The sequence below is a fragment of the Acipenser ruthenus genome, chromosome 16 (assembly GCF_902713425.1).
Source record: "Acipenser ruthenus chromosome 16, fAciRut3.2 maternal haplotype, whole genome shotgun sequence".
Taxonomy (NCBI): Eukaryota; Metazoa; Chordata; class Actinopteri; order Acipenseriformes; family Acipenseridae; genus Acipenser; species Acipenser ruthenus.
The window spans coordinates 25,865,783-25,888,054 of NC_081204.1; the positions used below are offsets into that span (position 1 = coordinate 25,865,783).

At 37.3% G+C, this 22,272-nt stretch overlaps 1 protein-coding gene across 1 annotated transcript in view; it reads right to left on the reverse strand.

Moving 5' to 3' along the window:
- Nucleotides 1–22,272, reverse strand: part of LOC117412288 (TSC22 domain family protein 3-like) — a 47,946-nt gene extending 25,674 nt beyond the window's left edge. The window contains exon 1 of the mRNA XM_058989140.1: nt 21,591–22,272. Coding sequence (XP_058845123.1) covers nt 21,591–21,901 — 311 coding nt within the window. The 5' untranslated portion in view covers nt 21,902–22,272. The remainder of the gene's footprint in view (nt 1–21,590) is intronic.

Sequence of the window (22,272 nt, forward strand, 5' to 3'; positions counted from 1 at the left end):
TGTGTGTATATATATATATACACCGCTCATAAAATGGGATTACCAGTTCCAACAGCGGAAAACAGGTTAAGATAAACTTCTTAAATCTTGTGGGAGCCTTAACATTGCTTTAAGATACAATAAAAAGCTGCAATTGATTTAAGATTTTCTGCTTGTGAGATTGAGTGTAAATAGTGTGTGGGGGAATGCAAGATTGGCAGGGTTAAGGTTAAATCAGTCCCTGCCAGCAATCACAGGTGTTGCCATTCACCAATTAGGTAATTGAGTGCTAATTGGGGAGTGGCCACATGTATAAAAAGGAAGCAAAATCATTTGTTTGTGAGAGAGTGTTTGTGCTGTGATTTTATTTTGGCCCTTGGCCCTTGGACCTTGGCCCTTGGCCCTTGGCCCTTGTGCCGTGCCGTGCTCTGCTGTCTGTTCCTGTTTGTTTTTGTGCTTAATATAAAAATGAAGCAAAATCCTTTGTTTGTTGGAGGAGTTTCTGAGAGAGTGTTTGTGCTGTGATTTTATTTTGGCCCTTGTGCCGTGCTTTGTTTGTTCCCATTTGTTTTTGTGTTTAATAAGCATGAGGATGCGCGCTTAAACTGCAGCTTTCTGTCTCTGGGTGTCATTTCTGCCGGTAGCCAGCCTGGGCCGTGACGCTACCCTGTCACACAGCCATAATGGATGAATTGCAACAACATAAGATCAGGAAAGAAATCATAAGGGAGCTATTATTCATAGTTAAAAAAAAAAAAAACACCATGAAGTACAAATGATTTATGTGTATGAAAATAAACCAATAAATGTAAAATGTACTCCTTCATTGACACTGGAATGAAGATGTTCATAAAAGCTCTGTTCATTTAGTTTTCTGTAAAATACTAGATGTTACTATATTCACCAATAAAAGCTTTATTAATGTATTCTAGCCAATAACATGCATTTATTATCAAATCTAGCATAGAGTAAAAATAGGTGATTTTTATAGTTTTTCCTGCTGATTTTAACAATATTATCTCAAAATACTGATTATGCAATACTTGCTTTTAGTTTGTTTTCACAGGGTTTGTACATGAGTTCAGGGCTCGTTCTTGCGCAGTGAAATTAAGTGGCTCTTGGTTAATACATAACTGCAGCAAAACATTGTGTTGTTTAAAGAGTGAGGTACAGTCAGGTAGGCTTCTTGCATGTAAATGTGTACTGCATAAAACAGAGATGTCATCTGACTAGGGAGATTATATCGATGCAATATCTGAGCCTTTTGCTTTTTTTTTATAAAAAGCGTTGAGCTGCTGTTGAATAACTTCAGTAGTTTCTAACAGGATCTCACTGTGGAATCTATATTCAATTCATTCAAATACAATGACAGAATGACTAGGTGAATTGCAATGTTCTAAATGATGTAACAAACATACTTTTCTTTTCCATATATTCTACTTGGAGTGCTGTGGTTATTTCATTCATGATGATGGTCATAAAACTGGAATAACAACAGCACTCCAGTGTTCATGGTTTATCATCTCTGTGTATATATTTTTTGTTTTTATTTGAATCAATTAAATAGCTAACGTGAGCTATTTATTAAAAGCCCTTTTTCTGTTGCAGACATTTCAATTAAACTAAAGCTGTTTTTTCTAGAAATACTTTTTAATCACTAAATGGATTGTGGAAACTTTGCAATGTCATCAGACATTCTGAAAATAGAAATTCCCATTTATGGTTAAAATTAAAATATGTAAACGAACCAAAGTGCAATATGGAAAAATAAACTGTTAAATGTTAAGTTTTTTGCTTCTAGATCTTCCGGTTTTGTTTTTGTTTCATTAAACATTTGGAGTAAAGAGCGTGATAAATCTGTCCCTTTTCTAAACGATGCATGCCATTTTCCATTTTTTGTGGAATTTAGTTTGGAAGTCTCAGCCAAGATAATCATCTCACATGAGTGCACACTGCAAAGCACCTGATTTGGAAACAGCCACTGTTGGCTCGCAGTTTGAACCACACAATACATCCACTTAAATACCTGACATTCCAAATACCAGGAATTTAGGAATATTTTTTAAATACATTGGCCGAATTTGAAGCTCACAGTCTTGCTGATGCTACGTTACAAATAGCCTTGCTGCAGCACACCTCATAATTAAACTGCTGATGAAACTATTGTTAAGATGGCAGGACTTTTTACTTTGCAAATCATGGAGGATATTCTTGCAGTCATGAACGACTATTACATTTTATTACCTAAACCACCTTGCTATGCTTTAATGCTTGGGTCTTAGGAAATAAAATTAATGTGTTCACCAAATACACAGTCCTTGTGTCCTTATTGTACAGTACAGACAGAAAGGATGCAGCACAGCACCACTGGAGAAAGATTTTAGAGTATGTTTTTGCCGCTTATCATGTACTACTTCTGTGTTTATAATCTAAAGCTACCGTACCGAGAATTGTGTTGCTGACTTGCAGTTCTGAATCTTAAGACAGTGCACGCACACACGTAGGCATGCCTAGGACCTTTTCTTTCAGGATCCAGATGGCTATCGTATAGCTTCTTCCTTACCTGGCAGCTTGCCTGTTGTTCCAGCTGATTTTCACACTGCCTACAGCCCAGCCTCTGGATGGAGGGGTCATACGCCTTGTAGAAAGCTTCTGGCCACAGTCTCTTGGGATCGTTTTAGATCACTTGTGATTAGAACTGCTTTTATTTTTTAAAGAAAAATGTTTACCACTGAGATACCATTAAGATATTATTATTATCCTGAAGTGAAGAAACCCTAACAGAATCATTAGCAGGCCACAACATTGCTAGCAATGGCAACAACATGGATTTGGAAGAAGACTAGCACAGCTGTCTTGAGTATGTAGTTAATTGGCATTGATATCATGGTACTGGTATATTTTTTTTTTCCTGTATCACATCTTGTGCTTAGCATTTTTGACGAGTCACAGTCTTTCTATCAGCTTGTCCATGCTGATTTACACATAATCTAGAAGTGCAAGCAGTTTGGCGATAAGCAGCCCAGACATCTGCTGACACAAGCAATTTGAAACAGACCCCAGCTGAGGGTACCTGTGAAGTTTAGTATTCTGCACAAACAACGCTTATGTTATTATGAGCTGTGCTGTAAGCTTTTGCGGATTAGCCCAGTTTGAGGGCCAGGCTCCTTCAGCAGCTCACACTCGATTATCACACTGCTGCGCTTCAACACCACTGGGTCAGGGGAGAGGGGATAACAGCAGTGCTCCTTTTTTGGAGTCTGGGCCAATTACTTTCAGATAGAGCCCCCTTTAGGCTTCAGTTGAGGCACCTAGAAAATATCGTAATAACGTCAGCCAGCAACCAGCTATGAAAAATCAATACAAAAATAAACTGTAGCGATTATGCACAAACTCAAATAATCTTGCATGTGTATGTTTGTAACTTTTGTTAGGAAGTCAACCACAAACAAGACCAGTTGTATAAATATACAAATTAATTGAATCTATCATAACAGACTTTCAAAATTAATTATTCACAAGTTTATAGCTTTGTAAATAGGGACCTGTACAGCCCTATATTTGCTGAAGCATAGAAAACAATAAGTCAGTTAATTTCTTTGCAAGTGAGGTCCTGAGTGTAAAATAGGTTTGAAGAATACAAATGGGGTGCCATTTTTATCTGAGTGTCATTCTACAGAAACCTTGGTAGAACCTTTACTCCCAATGCTGCTAAATAATACATTCTGGGGGGAAACATCTGTCTGCTTAAGTTTATTTCTGATAGACCAAAGCATTACCAGCAATGGCAACACAATTGTATTTGAAATAAATATTGCACGGCGGTCCTGAGCCATTAGCACAGTGACAATGATGTAGAATCACGTTACTAAAAAATACCACTGGGTTACTATTACATCAATGGCTTATATCATTATCCATAATACATACTGTAATCACTCCATTGTGTTACCACTGAAGATCATTTGAGAATCTCACTGAGAGGATAGAAATTCATACTCTACACACTTCCCAGTAAACTGCAGCAGTTAAATGCCCACTGAGACTAATGTGTGGATCTGTTCCATTAAGTCCCCAGTTTTGTCAGTCGATCATGGAGTAACAACCTAGTTTTCAATTTGTATAGCAGGAAACAAAAAAAGACAATTAGAGTTTCAAACACAAATCCAAAATCAAGTAGAAAATGAGGGAGTAACTGCTTGAATACCTAGGTGTGTTTTTGTGGCAGGAATTGTTTTGAAACAAAAACAGAGGCAAGCTGAAACATACACGGGCACTCTCTATTGCTGGTCTCATTTACCTGTGAATGAATCATGTGTGATTTTGTGCCAGAATATCCCTGCTGTTGTCTATCTGCTTGGGTCCTCGAGCGTGCAGAATCCCCTGGGGCTGCAATTACAGATGCTTATTTGTTTTCTTTTTGTGCAGTCTGCCACTGTTTTGTACACACCAAGGTGTGTTTGATGTCTGCCTTGAAATCCCAACAAGGAGGGAAAAGTTCAGGTAAGATGAGTAAATCCTCAGTGTATAGGTACTAGTTGTTTTATGGTTCCCATTTTAATATTGTGTTCATGACAGGTGAGTCAGGCACAGTGGCAGCAAACACTGTTAGTTTCTCCCCAATCCTGACATTCAACATCCCCTGTCATTGAGTCCTGGATCTCTGGTGAGCTGCCAATTGCGGTTTTGGGATGTGGACTTATTGTGACTGGGGACTAGGTTAAGACTACCAGACTAATTTCATTTGTGACCTCAAAAGCATAATAACATAATACATTAGAATGCATGTGCTACCTAGCCTTCTCCAAAACTTTTACTTGCTTATGTTGCCTTCCTACATTAAAGTAATTAATCAATGGAAAAAATGTGTTGGATAATTGAATTCTATGTAGTCTGATTTATAGTTTGATAGTACCTGTGATGGCGTGCCTGAATAAAGAGAGACAAGGGTTCTGTGGACAACCCTTCAGGGGATCACAACCCTACAGTCCCTCTCTTTTTGGCTCTTTCTGAGTGGAGAAGCAACAGTGGGCAGTGACTACAAAATCACCATTTTGTGTTTTTTCCTACAGTATTGCAGTCATAGTATAGTATATCAACTGTATTTAATTTGTGAGGTTGGGGTGGGTATTGGGAAAATAAATAATTATAATAAAAGCAATGATCAGTGAAAGAGATGCTGTTGGACCTTCTCCATTTTGCAGCTGTTGTGTTTGTTCAGTTTCCTCTGATAGTGATTTTGGCAGTACTCCCAGTTCTCAGACCATTTAAGGACTCAACTTGGACCATTTTTTTTTCATGACTATATATATAGAGAGAGAGATTTTTAATCAAAACAGGTGCCAACAAACATCGGTATATCAAGATGAAAACAACAAGTATGAGTCTCTAAAGAGTGTCAACGAAAGAAAGTGTTACGAGCTTGATATTCATACGTGGGTGTAATTCTTTCTCACAGGATACTTCAGTTTATCCACAGAACAGGGTGGTGAGGATCCAGAGGGGTGTCTGCATTCATAATAAAGCACTGGGAATATGCACAGACAATGATACCTGAAGTGACCAACCCCAGGTCAGGAGAGGATCGTGCCGAGGTGCTAATTTAGCCATAGAACAGAAGTACTGTTTGGTTGTTTAAATGGGTTAAAATTTACAAATTGGTCAACTACATAGGCAGCGCTTGTGGGTTTATTACAATAATTTTTCGGTTTATATTTTTACAATTGCTGTGGTGGACATGGTCACGTAAGAAATACTTGAAACCTACTGGAATGTTTAGTCTTTTAAAGTTTTTAAGCAAATTATTCCCTGTGAATTGAGGAATTATTGAGAGCAAACTAATGTTATTATAATATACAGTAAACTGCATATAAAACCTGGATTCATGAGGACCCACCTTGCCATCAAAATTTGCTGTGCTGACACTCCCAGCTGCTGAAAACAGGTAACAAGTGTCATATCTCATATCAAATGCAGGGAGCAACCCGGCACCCAATGTTTGTGTAAAAAAATTGCACTGCAAAATGCTGATAAGAGCAAAAGCATTCAGTTTCTTATCATAGGATCAACTGGAATAATATTAACCTACGTTTAACTCTGCATTCTTTAGTTAGCTGCATTAGTAACCCTTATATTCCCGCCTCTTGGGTGGGGGGGGTTCAAACATGCTTTAATAATATTGAATTCTGAATAATAGATGGATATTATTAATTGTTATTCTACTATTTCAGTACCACAAGCAGTAATTGTATGAATTAGGATTGTGAACTTTTAAATATTTGTGATTCATTTCCATTCATTGACTTTCAACTTGCATCTCATATCTCACAAATTGTTTCAGATACAGATTTTATTTGCATGGTTTATGCCAGCACATCGAGTGAAATATTTCCGCTATGCCAAGAGCTTAGCCAGAAGTAAGTTATAGCACCGCTGTCCTGACCTGAAAAACCTCTTTCTATTCCTGGACCTCCCTCTCGAGCTAATATTGCCAACAGTATCAACCACCAAAACTAATGTCATGTGCCTAAAAGCATGAAAGCCTGTTGAATTAGCATAGGAAGTTTCTCAGCTGTTTCCAAATAGGGTTCATGTTTAGAGAACATAAAAAAAAAGCAAAGCTTTTGTTGAGTAAGGCCCACACATAAGCACTGTATCTATTGTCAAGTGATCTCCTTTCCATCGCACAGGATTTTGACAGCCAGGGAAAATATTATAAATGCTTGGGCTAAAAGTGCTGTGTATCATATAATGAAATGGCTTCTAAACACACAATATCTAGAAAAGCAAGTCCATGTCTCATATATATATATATATATATATATATATATATATATATATATATATATATATATATATATATATATATATATATCATACAGTAAGCTGTATTACCTGGTCCAGTGGGCAGGTTTGTTTCAAACTGGCAACATGTTTCACAAATGTGAATTTATTAGGTTGTTAATTTGCAGCTTGTTGAACAGTTACATGGCCACATTCTTTTAAAATGCCAGTGTTACAGTAGCTGAACAGCAAAGTTTGAATCCATAATGTTGCATACCGATCAAATTTACCTTTGTGTTACTCTGAACATGCCCACATTTGGTTCAACCAGCTATTCCTCTCTGTTAAAATATTTTGGTTTAGTCAGGTAGACTTGTAATCTACAAGCACATTGCTAATTGGACAGGAAAGAATTGTAGAACATGTTATTGCCAAGGCATAACTTTGATTACGTCTAAGAGACAGTTGAGAATTAAAAAGTAATGAATACTAGCAAACGACCTAGTGTTTCTGTAAGAATTCCATGCAAGTGAGCATTGAATGATAATGCTTGCATTGCACGTCACAACTTCAAAAATCAGATAGTTTGTATATTTATGTTCCAAGTAAACGTGCACTGTGTACAGTTGGACATTGTAAGGGTGTGTGGTTGTGCCCTTGATGGACTTTGTTTAAGGGTCATAGCAGGCCTATATTATACTAAAAATGCTGGCATACGTTTTAAGCAGCGTCAAGCACAAGTATGCCATGAAACATTTAAGCTGTAGTACAGTGATCCCCGTTTATAAGGCAACCTTTTAGGGTGGAACACATGCTCTTGTAACTATGGCTCCCGACTATATCGTTATAAAGGGGGTGCACTGTATAAATGCATTTTAGCACAAACTAAAATGTATTACCTATTTTCCAATTTGTATTTTTTAATACTGATTCATTTTACAGAAGTCACTTGCTTGTGCAGAACTGTGTTTTTTAACACGGGTTTATAAGGTAGAAAAGTGTTTAAAGAAAAGTGGGGGCACTACACCTTTTAAAACACTTGATGTGCATTGTGGTATTGCCTAATTTAAATATGCCAACCTTCCACTTCCTCTTCTTTACACTAGATCTAAACAAACTATTTTGAAACACAGCTTTGAAAGAAATCAGCAACGTTTTTATACTTCTAGATTGATTCCCCTGTAAGTGTATTCTCTCCAGTTTCCCACAACATCGTATCTAGAACACCTTAAACATGAGCTCCTATACAATAATGCCTTTGTTTACAGTTGGTACAGAACAACATAATTAACCTCAATGGAAGGCTTGGGGCTTTACTGCTGTCTATCAATTACAGTTCAGTGTGAGGCAAAGGGACATGCTTTACATTCCGGACCTGTGCGCCCAGTGTTTCTTGGCAAAATAATCCAAGCTACTTTAGCTGCATTACCATAAATGTAAAAGAATGAAAGAGCTTGTTTAATTAGGGATAATTCTGTTGGCTGTTTTTTTCCCCTCATTGAAGCATGTACAAACATGTAAATTATTTGGTCGCCTCAGAGCAGTCGGGTCCTCCACATTTTAGCCTTCTGTGTGGTAATGTTGAGGTAAAGCTGCATGTCTATTAGACAAACAATTCAGGCATTTAGTTCCATCCTACTAGGGTGCTTGGAGCAGTAAACATTTATAATTACACCTTAAATCGTTGTTATTGCTCAGGAAGTAAAATGGAATTAAAATGTGGGATGGCCTACTCTTTCTCACGAAATTTTTCTGTTATAAAAAATACTTCTAGGCTGCCAATGTACTGCTAAGCAAATTGCACATTTCAGAAGGTGAGACAGTAGGCTAGTCTGTTTACATTGTGCTAGACAGATTTATATGTAATATCTGGAAAATCTCTTCACCATTACTGGAGGCAGGGACCGCTGCTGAAAGCAGTGTACTTGTCTCTCTAAAACCTGCCATAAATTTTCACTAATAATCATGCAAAAATAGAATGGAATAAGAAATAATATGTGGGTCAGTTTAGCAATATGTGGGTCAGTTTAGCAATTTAGGAGATACAATCCTGTTTTGTGTGATCTTTGATTGCCAAAACAATGTTTAATCTACTTTTTTTATTACAATTTTGGAAAAAGAAGTGTTGTTTACTTTAAGCATCTAAATCATGTGAAAGGTCAACCAAGCTTGGCTAATCACCCCCTCTCTTGCGCTGACTAATTAAACATCAAAATCTTAAGTTCCCCAGAGCTATCCACGAATATGGCTTAAAATCAAATGTGTCTATATGGTAGTTTGAAAGAGTAGTTCCAGTCATAACATGGCAATTTATTAAGCTTAATGTTTCCAAAAAGAATCCTGTTGCTAATTGAAATATTGGTATCAGTACCAACACTACTTCATCATTTTTCACCATCTTACAAATGGTGTACACGACTCCACAGAAACAGAAAGCACATGTTGACAGGGGGGCCTCTTGTTAGCTCTTATCTCTTGGCCTCTCTGCTAGATTTGAACTGGACCTGTTCCAGCAACTGCAAGCCAGCGTAAACCCTTGGCAACCCCTTCATCTACTCTTCCTTCTGCACGGAACAGACACGACTCCACAGGAATGCTAGAGACGAAGTAGACAAATCCAGAACGGATGCTTTTATCACCATGTTTATACACCATGATTATACTTTGTACTGCTGTCATTTGGGAAAAGCAACAACTATTGTTAGTTATACAAAATAAAAGAATTACTGCAAATTAAATCCAGAGAATTAATCCAGAACCAACTGCAGTGAGGTAGCTGGGCATTATCTTAATGGAATGTCTGCCAGCTAAGAGTTCACTGTATCAGTGAACGTAACGTTCACTAAAACCCACCCAAACCATTTTATGGTGCTTCGTAATCTTTTATCAAGTTTAACACCCAGGGTATAAATCCTGTAGACTCGCCAACAGCAGCTGTAAATACACGCACCACAGAGCTTCCAGGTTAGCTTGAAGTTTTCCTATAACACCACAGGGGAGTTCTTGTAAATGGCACTCCTTCCTATTACTGAGAAACATCAAGTCCATGTTGATTTAACCAGGGAAATAGGTCACGCTTCTCATCTTTGATTCTAAGTAACATGGGAGACATGGTACAATATAAATTATATACGTAGAAAGAAGAAAAAAAAATTACTATTTTTTGTGTGGAGACTAACGCCTGTTAATATGACAAAGCTAGAACCAAACAACTAGGTAATATATTAAAAGCCTCCCAAGCACCCTGAAGTTGTTTGTTTCTCATTTGGTAACAATAATATGAATTTAATTAAGGCCAGTAAATGCATTGAAAATATGGCCCATAGTACCAAACAGAGCTAGGCTGTCTTTTAGTTTTAGTAGTATTAATCCAATTGATTCACTAGATTTTGCTTCTTATTACCATGCTACAAGATAACCCACATGCATTTCAGGTTTCAGAAAGTTGTATTTGGTGGGTATTCTGTGAGTTTTTCTGTCAATCCTTAATTATCTGATAGTTTTCTTCTTCTTTACCATCTATAGAATGTTACAGGATGAACTCTTTCCAATTGGATAAACTCATTTAAATAGCATTTAAAACAGAGATGATGATGATAATACAGTAAAGAAATGCAAAATCGAGGATGGAGTCACTCTACTGCACTTTTTTTTTTTAACCTCAATAAGCTTCAAGATCTGTTGATTCCTGTTTTATAAGTTTGATCGTGTTTATCAGAATTACAAATTCATTTCATGGAGCCTACTCATTTGGTTGCTTAAGCAGGGCAAAGCGTGATATATAGTATTCTATGGTACTGTATTGGCAAAAAGCCCTAGTATACTATAGTATACCACTGTTATACTATGTTTTATATTGGTATCCATTTACTTTCACTGAAGCACAAAATGAAGTGCAAGTCTCTTGAAAGTTGTGCTGCATGCTCTTCCTGAACCGTAAGATTTCTCAACCACAAAAGTGTTCTTTGCTTTTATCATTCGACACCATCTCTGCCCTCATCAGCAGATGAAAAGAAAAAATGTTATTACTTCATTGTTGAACTACATATGTTATAAATCTCTCCACAAAGCAAACTAACTATTTAAACATGTAGACATATTATTTCGCAATAGTGTGCAAGGTGCAGTATTGATAATCAGAAAGCATGTTGACAGTTTAAGTTATCAGTGTATACTATTTGGAATGCAGCTACAATGGGTAAGAGCAATAGTATGATATTGCAGTGGTGACATTTTTTTTGATGTATGGTATGAACCAATACACCATATCTAGACCAGCGTGCCACTATACGATAAAGCATTAATATCCATTGATTTAATCTTTCTGGTAATGATGTGGTGTGCTAATGGTTCTGCTAGGGTTTCTTCAGGCTAGTAAACTAGCATTATAATGCAGTTTGTTGTGTAATAGAACCCCTTGAAATTGTATTTGACACTACACCAATGTTAACTTCCATGTGCTGTAACAACAGAGCTGTTGACATATTGTGGATACAGACAATGCAAATATATTGACCTCAAACATTCACATTTACTGCAAGGCTGAAACTATTGCTTGGAGTCTTTTGCTGATGAGAAGCCAGATTGACACCTCTCACCTGTAATATGGAGTTAGTCAGCGTTTTTACACAGCATCGTCTGTAACGCTTTTTGGCTCTCACTGACATCTAGTTGTGTTTGCAGCAAAGCCATATTTGAAGGCGCCTGTTTTGACTGCAAGATGATACTGATAAACTTACCCTGGTAACCTGTGCTTTGAGAAACAGCATTATCTGACACGCAAGAGAAGATGATGGCATTTTGAGCTGAAAGCTGAAACAAGCTTCTATGTTTTCCAGTGTGTTTCTACATCCACCTGCTGTAGCACTGTCAGAAGGGTGTAAGCTCCCAGGGCCAGTAATAACTATCGCTTTCAATTTCACCAGGGATACTGGTGCTGGAAATCAGAAGCAAAGTCTGTTGAGTCACCACTTTTGAGACTGTTCCAGTAATGTATTATGTCTTGGATACAGAAGCACCTGCCAACTATCAGTCCTCTATCAGATCTGCTATCTTGCTTATTGTGACTAAAACTCACTGTACAACAGAGGAACATGGTTTGATAAGCTAAAACATGGTTTCTGTCCTGTTTCACAAATGTTATTGCAATGAAGTGGCATGTGAGGGACATCTGTAGATTATTACTTTCAACCTTTAGAACTTCCAATCTATGAAACTGCTTCAATTCCAATTGATTTGATAGCCTGACTGCGAGTCTAAGCATATATGATTGATTTACTGATATCTGACAAATAGCAATATGTCCACAGCATATGATGACACAAAATCTCCTTGCATTCTACAAAAGTCTATGCAAAAGGCACTATATGAGTCAGAGAAAATGGGGGAGCACCTAGGTCATGTTTTGACTGAGACCAGTGTAATGTTTAAAACTTCAATCACCTGAACTTAAACTGGTTTTTATGTTTATATTTAACATATACTGTAAATGGTATGCTTTTCATCTCCAAGAAGACAAAAACAAAATAAAAATGCTTTTTTAATGTTCTGTTATATTCATGCAGTCTGTACAGTGAAACAAAAAGAATGTAGTTTTACATTTTGGAATAGACTTTGCCTTGATTTCTCATACCACAGGCTTGGTCCTGGATTAATAGTGAGTAGTTTTCTCCACGTATTGTAGTAATATACCATTTTTAAAAGTGTGGAAAGGACAGTCATTTAGTTTCAAATGACATACAAGACTGGTAAATGGCGTACAAGACTGTCTCGTGGCTGCCAGTAAAACCCCTGGGTTGTTTAAGTAAAGGCACAAGGGCTAATGTATATGAAACCAAATGAGTATCTGCCTAAAAAACAGCATGTACCCAAGTACAAGCATGTGTGCATATTTGCATATACATGGTAGTCTTTTAGGTGCATTTACTGGTAGCAGTTGAGACCTGCTATTTACCTGAATAGGGAAGCCAGAAGAGACTGCAGCTTGGATCCCAGCTGGCAATTTCAAAACAGCTAGAAGCAACTCATTTTTTGAGAACCAGCATTGGACCTACTCAGAGCAATATTCAAACATAATACAAAGGTAAGAGGTAAAATGACTGTAATATAACTCAATTGTAATTTATATTTTATTATTGATGTTTTAGTAATCGCAGTTATGATCAGCTGACTGACTGGGATTATGTGCTGCTGTTGCTGTCTTCCAGGACTTCCTTGAAATTGAAGTACATTCTGAAAAATGAAATAGAGGGCAGAACCAAGTACAAAACGATATGATGTGCTGTTGTACGCATTGATCTGTAAAGCAGAGTGCACCACCAGAAAGTGAATTCCACCCTCATTCCGTTGACAGTGAGGGGATTAAAATGTGTCGTTCACTAAATGTTTAAGTAGGTTGGCCTAAAGAACAACGCATTGATTTTGTCTAGTCTAATTTATAAAAATAGCTTTTTTACAAAAAGGATCTTCGTCAAGATTCAAGATAGAAAAGTAGTCCCTCAAATTGATTGACAACTTGAATTCTTGTTAGTACAACTGAAGTCCCAATGAAAGAAGCAGATGTATGATGAGTCATTATGATGAAGCTTTACACAGCTTCAGAGTTTTCACATTGCTTTCTGTATGCCAAGGCTCCTGACACTGTAAAGCAATCCTGTGGCACATACATTTATTTTAAAGAAGTGTGTGTGTGTGTACAGCATATATATTAAGTTGCCATTTTCCTTGTCCAGCTCCTTACCACCAAACAACCTTACCACCAACCTTTTCTTGTATGTGTCACCCCTAATTGACGGGCATATAGTGGATTATGTATGTTGAGACCTGCTTATTCAATTGTAATGTAACTTGCAAAGGGCCTTCTTCAGTTACTGAGATGACCAGAATATAAAGGAATATGGGATGTTTAAAACAGTAACATATTTAAAGTCTGTTCTTTTCTATAGATCTTTATATGACCAATCCTTGTTTGTGACTTGTCCTTTTTGTAGATATCTTTATACACCAGTAACTAGCACTGACAAGGAGATATCTGTGTGTTCCTACTGCAAAGGCTCCACCTTGGCCAGTTTATGGTTTTGCTATCTTTGAGCAAGACCTGCCTGTGTTCAGTGTGATAACAACTCAGCTCAACTCTGAAGTCTTTGCTTAACCTTTACCTCACTCATCAGCTTCAATATTGTATAGCTAGGTTTGCTGCACATGGTGGAACGACAAACATAAACTTTTATTGATATGTGTTATACCAAATAAGGTATTGATGACACACTTACTTCCACAGACTTTCACAAGCCTATAATATAATTTGGTATTTGTATGCTTCATTTAAAATAAATTAAAATAAACAACTCAAATCATCTAGCGAAGTTGCAGTTCCCCTCAGTTATGTTTACTGTGAAATAACTTGTTTACTATATCCTTCCACAATTTAGCTTTTTCATTATATTGTATTACTAAATGTTAACATTTTCAGAAGTTAGTACCTGCTTGATGCTAAGACAAACATGGCTTATTATTATTATTATTATTATTTATTTCTTAGCAGACGCCCTTATCCAGGGCGACTTACAATTGTTACAAGATATCACATTATTTTTTTTTATTTACATACAATTATCCATTTATACAGTTGGGTTTTTACTGGAGCAATCTAGGTAAAGTACCTTGCTCAAGGGTACAGCAGCAGTGTCGCCTACCAGGGATTGAACCCACGACTCTCTGGTCAAGAGTCCAGAGCCCTATTGACAAGGTAGTGGTAGGACAAGGGTAGCTACAATGGGGCCAACGGAACAGTAGTGGTAATGCGTTTATATTTTGACCGACTCATTTTTAAAAGGTTTATTTTAGTTTTGAATACTATCCAAATACTGTGTTGCATTCATTCAGCAGAATTTGGTTTTAAAAGAAAAGATTTATATTAGGACTTTTCTTGTGTCTTGGGCAGTTGGAAAAGACTGTCATCCCTATAAATGTGTTGTTCTTCTCTCATGTGACAGCTTAGGATGCAGTGGCCTTTGTGAGTCTCTTTCAGTGGCACTGACTGTCAGGTTTCTTATTAATACCTGCACAAAAGGCTATTGTGTCTCTAAGGCTGTGGTGAAGGAAATGTGCCACCTCCTGCGCTACTAAACTACTACACTGGTGAAGCCTGTTTGTACAGCTCAGCCATATTGAATTACTTAAAGTTGCTTAAAGGCAAGGCACAGAATTGAAATTCATGTTTCAAAGTATTAAACCCCCTCTCTGCAGTATACAGTATGTATCAATCTCAGACACAACTTCTGTATTTAAGTAAAAAGGCACTTGCGTAATAAAAATGGTATGTGCCTTTGTACAACCATTTCCCCTTAGTACTGCTAGGGGACAACCTAAGGACACAAACTGTAAATCTATTGCAGTAGAAATTCTTAAACAACAGTTTAGGTACAGTCTTGCATCATAAAAGCTATAACAAGCTAAAAGAGATGGCATGAATTCAAGTTCTTAGGCTATAGGCACAAACGGTTCTTTCAACCAGAGAAACTAAATGTGGGTTTGTCATGCTCCTTCAATGTGAATTGCAAGGACCATTGCTCCTCGCTTGTGAATTCAGTACACATATTGAGGAGTACGCACCATTAATTTTATTTGTATTTTGCTTCATGGACTTTCAAAAAAGAACTATTCAAGTGACTGTGGAAGCTGTTCCTAGAAACAAAGAGAAACTTGGCATCTTCCTAATAGGCCTTTTTCTTCGTATTTCAGTAGGAGGCTATCATTCTAACATTGATGCACTGAATTCAGAGCTTGTTCCAATCACAGCGATGCTTATACCTTCTGGGGCCCCAATGCTGGCTTCTTCAAACTGAATCTCCTCACTCCAGGATACCAAAACAAAGTCCACTATGGCTTTTTAATGCCCAACGGAAACATCTTTCTTCCAGTGTGCATGTGACGCTTGAATTTTACATTTTAATTTCAGTGTGCATATCACTTGTACAGTGTCTAGAAGCTGTTACAAATGTAGTAGAGTCTGTGATATGCAGCTTTTGTAAGTGTATTCTTGACGTTTGAGAGCCAGGCTATTAGTGTTGTTACATCACCTGAAACGTGCTTACTAACATGATAGGTTATCAGTTGATCTTATTAGAGTTTTATTCCAAGAGACATAACCTCAATGATGTTGTTGCTGGTGTCATCTGACCTGGGATAACAGAGATACAAACATAGGGCCAGATATTCAAAGATTTTGCGAATTGCATTCATTGCTAATATCTTACATATATTCACAACTCTGTGAAATTTAAGAGTTGCAGAGGAAATGTTAATATCGCAAGGATGCGGATATGAAGAAATTTAAATGAATTTAAACAGGAAATGAATCACAGCTCAGACTCTACCCAACTCATGCAGATGTATTTGTGTTCAAGGTGAGACAGTGGCTCGGTGTTCAAACTCATAGAAAGAGCAACTTTACTGAAAAGGAGATTCTAATAATAGCTGACAATGTCTTAGAAAATGAAGTCAAATTGTTTGGAAAGGGAAAAGCAAAAAAAGAAAACAAGGGTGAGATGAATTAGATTTGGCACCAAAACAATGTGAACCATCTTAAAAATACGATTACTCTGTCACTATAGTCTATATATATAAAATAGAATTATCATTTCCATATCTTTTAATCAATGAAAAAATACTCCCAGACAAAGACAAACCCGTTAGGACGGGGCACTAAATGAATGAGAAATGTCTAATTATGCTACACAATTAAAGCAGTATGAACTCGTATAATAACACAATGCTGTTTAATATACTGAGGCTGAGTAATTGTGTGGTATATTATTCAAGATGTTTTACACTGTTTTAATCACCCATCCGGGCAGTTTTATCTTTGTCTGTAAACCCATATAACGCTGTAAACCCATCAAAGTGTTGGAGAAATTAGAGAAACTTGTTTCTGTATTTTACGTAAGTGCCATTACATTATTTGACTTGTGCATCAGTTTCCAATCGTGTTACACATACTGTTTACTTACAGTAGTTTGAACAAGTTGATTAATTGTCAAGAGAGAAGATTGTAAGGATACGTATCATCTAGCATGATGATAATAATACAGCATGTATAAAGTACATTAACTCAGACATTTTGCTACAAACCACAGATTTAGTCAAGGACTGTATTTAAATCAGCAGTGGCAGCAGGCTGATCAAAAGGCTTTAGGGACATAAACCTGACATGTCTTGTGTGTGCAGGCATCGCTGAAGAAAACCTGCACTAATGCAAATTGACATGCCGTGGCTAACCAGAGTCACATTGCACCCATCATACAGACGCTTGGAGCAATTTCATAAATATGGATGGCCAGTAAAAAATATCAGCTTGTTAAATTATGTTCACTCACTCACTCCAATTTTCAATACGGTACCAACTAATTTCTTTCTTGACTTTAAAAGTAAATAATTACAGTGCTTTTTTCAGATTGTATATTCCATTGCTGTTCAAGTGTAAATGCCTGATGGGTATCCCTGCTACAGATTCCATTTTAAAATTGGGATACGTTTCAAAACGTGGGTGTTTTATCTTTCTGTGTGTTTTAGGGCTTGTCGTTTTAAGACTTGACGTCTCATGCATTCATTGTAGATAAAGCCCACAATGCAGATGTGTTGGGGTTTGTGTTACCAGTAAGTAATTGTATGTTAAGAGTTTTATTTATGTCTTTGTTCATGAGATAACACTCTCACAATGGATTTCGAACAAATATCACGGGGCGGTTCCATAAAAGGATCATGTAGGCAGAGCATTCTTTCCCTGAGAAGATGAGATTTTATTTTTGGTTATTTACAATATGAGTGTGTATTGAATGGCTTATTTCATTACTCCTACGTTATAAGTTAATCCGTTGTGTGTAGGGTGTCCCTTATTGTGTAAGAAATGTAATGTGCAGTTTGGGTGAGAAAGAGAAGAACAGAGGCAGGTTACTGAAGGACATGAGACACCATTATGCAACACTGCAATGTTAAAGAATTGTCTCTACTGTTTCCCTTTTGCAATGTTTCTGAAAGATGTTGTTTGCTCAGAATTGAGTGGTGACTGGTCTTGCACTGGTATGCCAGTGAAAGGTAGTTGGTATTGACTTAACGAAATAGTTATCTGGTAATACTGGTAGTACTGTATAATCATGCCACCTGGATACACAATACAAGCCCTACAGCCTGAGCAAAGCAGCCCAGACCTGAAGATAGGTGTAAATGCAAGATGGGGGGGGGGCTGTACATTTACTCTTTGCCAATTTTGACAGTCTGAAACGCCTTTTAAAATAATCTCACATGCAAGACCATACCCTGCATAAAAGCACACTCCCATTACCTAAGCCAATGCTTTTTTTGTGCAATTATACTGTAATGAGAATGATCACAATGCTATAGTCAAACTAAATTATCTACAATTACACATTGAAAAGCATAACTACATGGCTGATGAGATGTACTCTAATAATTCATGGCTATCAGTGTATTAACAGTGTAAGGGATAAGCCTCAATGGTCCCCACAACCTCATCCAAAAAATGTTTTGTGTTATGTATTAAAACTTTGTTGCACTTGGCATTGTTTCTGTATGATGTACACACATCTGCATCAGGAACAACCTCTGCCTTGACAGCAGTGCTGATGTTTTACACTTGACAGCCCCCTTGATTGCTGACAGTAACTATGTGAAGGATGTGCAAAGCAACACAGAAAAATCAATTTGCCATTCCCATATGGAATGAACATCTGTGCCTCGTGCATGAGACAGAATGTTGGGTATAAATGGCACTCAGTCATACGGATCAGATTGATATTTTATTGAATATTTGTACCCAAAATAACATAATAAATGCATTTGTTTTGAGCTGACTCTGGATCTTATTGAAACATTATGAAACCTGCTAATTGCACATTTTTCAAAGCTTTGCCTTATACCTCGGAGCCATCGCCATACGCCTCAACCGTGAGTCATATTTGGTAAACGCTAAGCTAAGTCATAAAATATGGAAACCAAATTGCAACTACTGGTTGCTAGGACGACCGTCTTACCTTTAGTGATTTGTTTCCAGTTACGGTTTCAGAATAGGGAAAAAATACTGATCATATTTTTATTTAAGTATGTTATGTGGGTAATTATGTACATATGATATTGATTAATATGCTTTTTAATATTTCAACAGTTTGGGGCTGAAGATGTATAGATAATAAACAATACTGGTTAATATGTTGCTTGTAATTTCCAGATTGTTTTTCAAATATTTGACAACCATTTCAGACAGTACATTTCTCATTGTTTAAGTTTTCACTTTGGAAGAAAGGCCGCATGTGTGATTTTTTTAATACTGTAACTGTGTCCAGGTCGAGTTATTTTGGTCTGGACCTAAAAAAAACAAATACAATAATAGCATTTTTGTGTGCAATACAATCATTTGTGTGCAATGCATAAGATGTCACAGCGCGAGACTGGGCTAGCCAAAACCTTAGGTCAATGATTTGCGCCTTGCTAGTAAGTATGCAGACATATTTTTAAATAATAATTCTAATAATTCATAATCCATTCGTGTGTTTCACTTTTTATTTTTGTTGCATTGTCACATCGAAGTTGAAAAAGTCAGTTGAAAATCATTAGATAAGTTGAAGTTCTATTTTTTCAGCTCGTCAGGATAGCCAGTCATAGTTTCTTCGAGTCAGTCATCTGAGGTCTCTTTTGCCCCTCAATGTTGTTCAATGTACTGTTCTTTCTGATCAGCTGTTTTTGTGCTGGCTGGCTGAGGTAAACACTGCTGTATGCAAGCAAATTGAACGTGTGTGTAGTCAGCATTCTTTACTGTCACTCACTCAGTCAGTTTAATGCTGCTGATCAGAAACCAACAGTACATTGAAAGTTATCACATCAGTGTGTTACAGAACTCCCTGCAGTGCTTACAAGAAACACATTACCTTTGCTGTATACCGTGTTGATTCCCCAGTTGATTTATGACCTATGATGTGTTGTTCAGAGTCGACAGCATGTTTAAAAATATAATGCTGAGACGTGGTAAACACGGACATAGCAAAGGCAACATAATGTGTTTCTTAACACTAAAGGGTGTTGTGTAACACTTAAAGGTTAACAGGTTTAATGATGTTTCAATAATATAACCTTTTCCTTCTAGGCTGTGTGGAAAGCTGGTGTTTTGCATTTTACAACCCACTGTTAGGAATGTACCCATTAACATCCATGCAAGGTAATTATTTTCAGACACTCCCCCTCAGCCTCACGCAGGTATACAAAGCAGCCTGTAACCTTAGCTTTTAACATTTGTCTTTTCTGTGACACTTGAAACAAAACACTGTTCCCGTTATGAACAGGTTCTACAGTAAATGAGGAAGGAACAAATTAAACGAGTATACAATTTAAAAAAAAAAGAAGAGGAGCAGACTTCATCGGTGGAAACTTGAAATAAACCCTTCACAAGCCAGAACATTTCCCTCAGCACTCAGACCTGTAATGAACACTATGCTGCTGCTATGCATATAGAATGACATGCTTTATGGAACCATCTGTAAAAAGAGATTCAGCTCAGAGTGTGCTTACAGCAGTATTTATATCTATAAAGTAGTCTAACCAACACATATTATATTGAAATTGTCTGTCATTCAAGTAATCTGTACAACTTCGGTATGACCATTGTTGCTAATGCTGGCCAATGTACCAATTAATTAAGATTGTAATCTTTTTACATAATTTAATTAAAAATATATATTTTCATTAATAGTGTCTGATTGATCTGACTGTTGTTTAAACCTGTAATGTAGGGATGGCTAAACATTGAAAAAACTAAACTGATCTATTTACATGTTTAAATATGGCCTCCTAAGATACCAACTGCTAATACTGAGTTACGGACAGCTCTTGTAAATACACTTTTCAATGTAAATGACAGAAGCACCATTGCGTGATCTGTTGTAAGTTTCACTTAATAAAGGTTAAACATTTAATGAAAATTGGATTACTTGAACCAGTAGACCTTAAACTAGACATGAGACATCTGATCTTCACAGCAGCATCAATGCAAGCTTCTTTAAAAAATAGGCCAATTTAAGGTGCTTAAATTACATTTCTATCCAGTCCAAGGCCTGCCAATGATGGTATGCAGGTTCAGTGTGCAGTGGTACCACTTTGAACTGGACCCTAGCCCATTTCACATTGGCCCCCAGCAGCTTCCTGAAGTTCCCAAAAACTTTGAGGCTAAATGCTTCTTTTGCAAGTCCATCACAAGTCACCACCAATAATGCAGCAGTATTGTATTGTAATAAAATAGGTCATTCAAACAGTATTCAAATAATACAAAGTGGACCAGATTTTGGGTCCTCATTATGGTCAAATTCCTGTAAAAACCAGTGCCTGTAAAAGGAGAACCTATTTCATTCATGGAATACTCCTCTTCCTAACCTTTGTTCTCTCTGGTTTGAAATAATAATACAGATCCCTTTCTTTAGAATGTCCTCCAGCCTAACCCAACCCCTCACCGAACAGGAAGATATTTATTGTCAAATTGTCCTTTTAAGGTTTTCACAAAAGACCAGAAAATGGAAGATTTTTACACAACGCTAATCTTTCTACAGGCTCAAATGTTTTAAGTAGCTACAGCATGGGAGATCGGAGAGATTACAAGTCATCAGATATATGATGGAACTAATTCTTCATTCAAAGAACATCAGGCCAATTTGGTGTAGTATTGAAAGACGTGTAGAAGACAACTTGAAGATCAGTGTCGTGTGAAGCTGCACCTGCCTCAAAACCTACAGCAGCTATTTTTTTCTTTCTTAGATGTCAACACCTACCTGTGAAAGTAGAAGAGGATGGAGAGCATGGTCTGGTCAATGTTGCTGTTGCAGATCCCTTCGTTGAGAAGGAAGCAAGGGTCCCTCACTACTGACTCAAGAGAGTCCTGCCGCATGATGTTGTTCCACTTGTCCGTGTTCAAGTTCTCGAACATCAGCTGATCCCGAAGCTGCCGGAAATGGGTGACCGTCGGGCTGCCCAGGTTGTTGTTGCTGCCGCCACCAGCCACGCCATCACATCCATTGGCGAGGTCCAGACAACAGCTACAACAGTCAAGGCCAATGGGTGAGCGGCACTCTTCATCTGACATGATTAGTTACCTACCAAGCTTCCCAAAATCCAGATTTTTTTTAAAACTATTTTGGATTTCTCTGGAAAGGGCAGCTCAGGTGTTTACCAAGCGCTATGAAGATTGAAGAGGTTGTCAAATAGCTTCTGTTTTCTCAACCTTCCCTTCAGGGTTGTCCGTCTCTTGTATCTCTACTCTTGAAAGGCAGCTCCTTGAAATAAATGTCCCTGTGTTTTGTTCTAGTGCACACACCAACAAATTAAGGAGAATGTGTTGGACAGGAAAGACACAGAAGCTGCTTATCAATTTTTCAGCAGTGCACTTTTTTTCACAGAGAAAGAGAGAGAGAGAGAGAGCACTGGGAGGAGGGGGAAGCCTCTGTGATTGGTAAA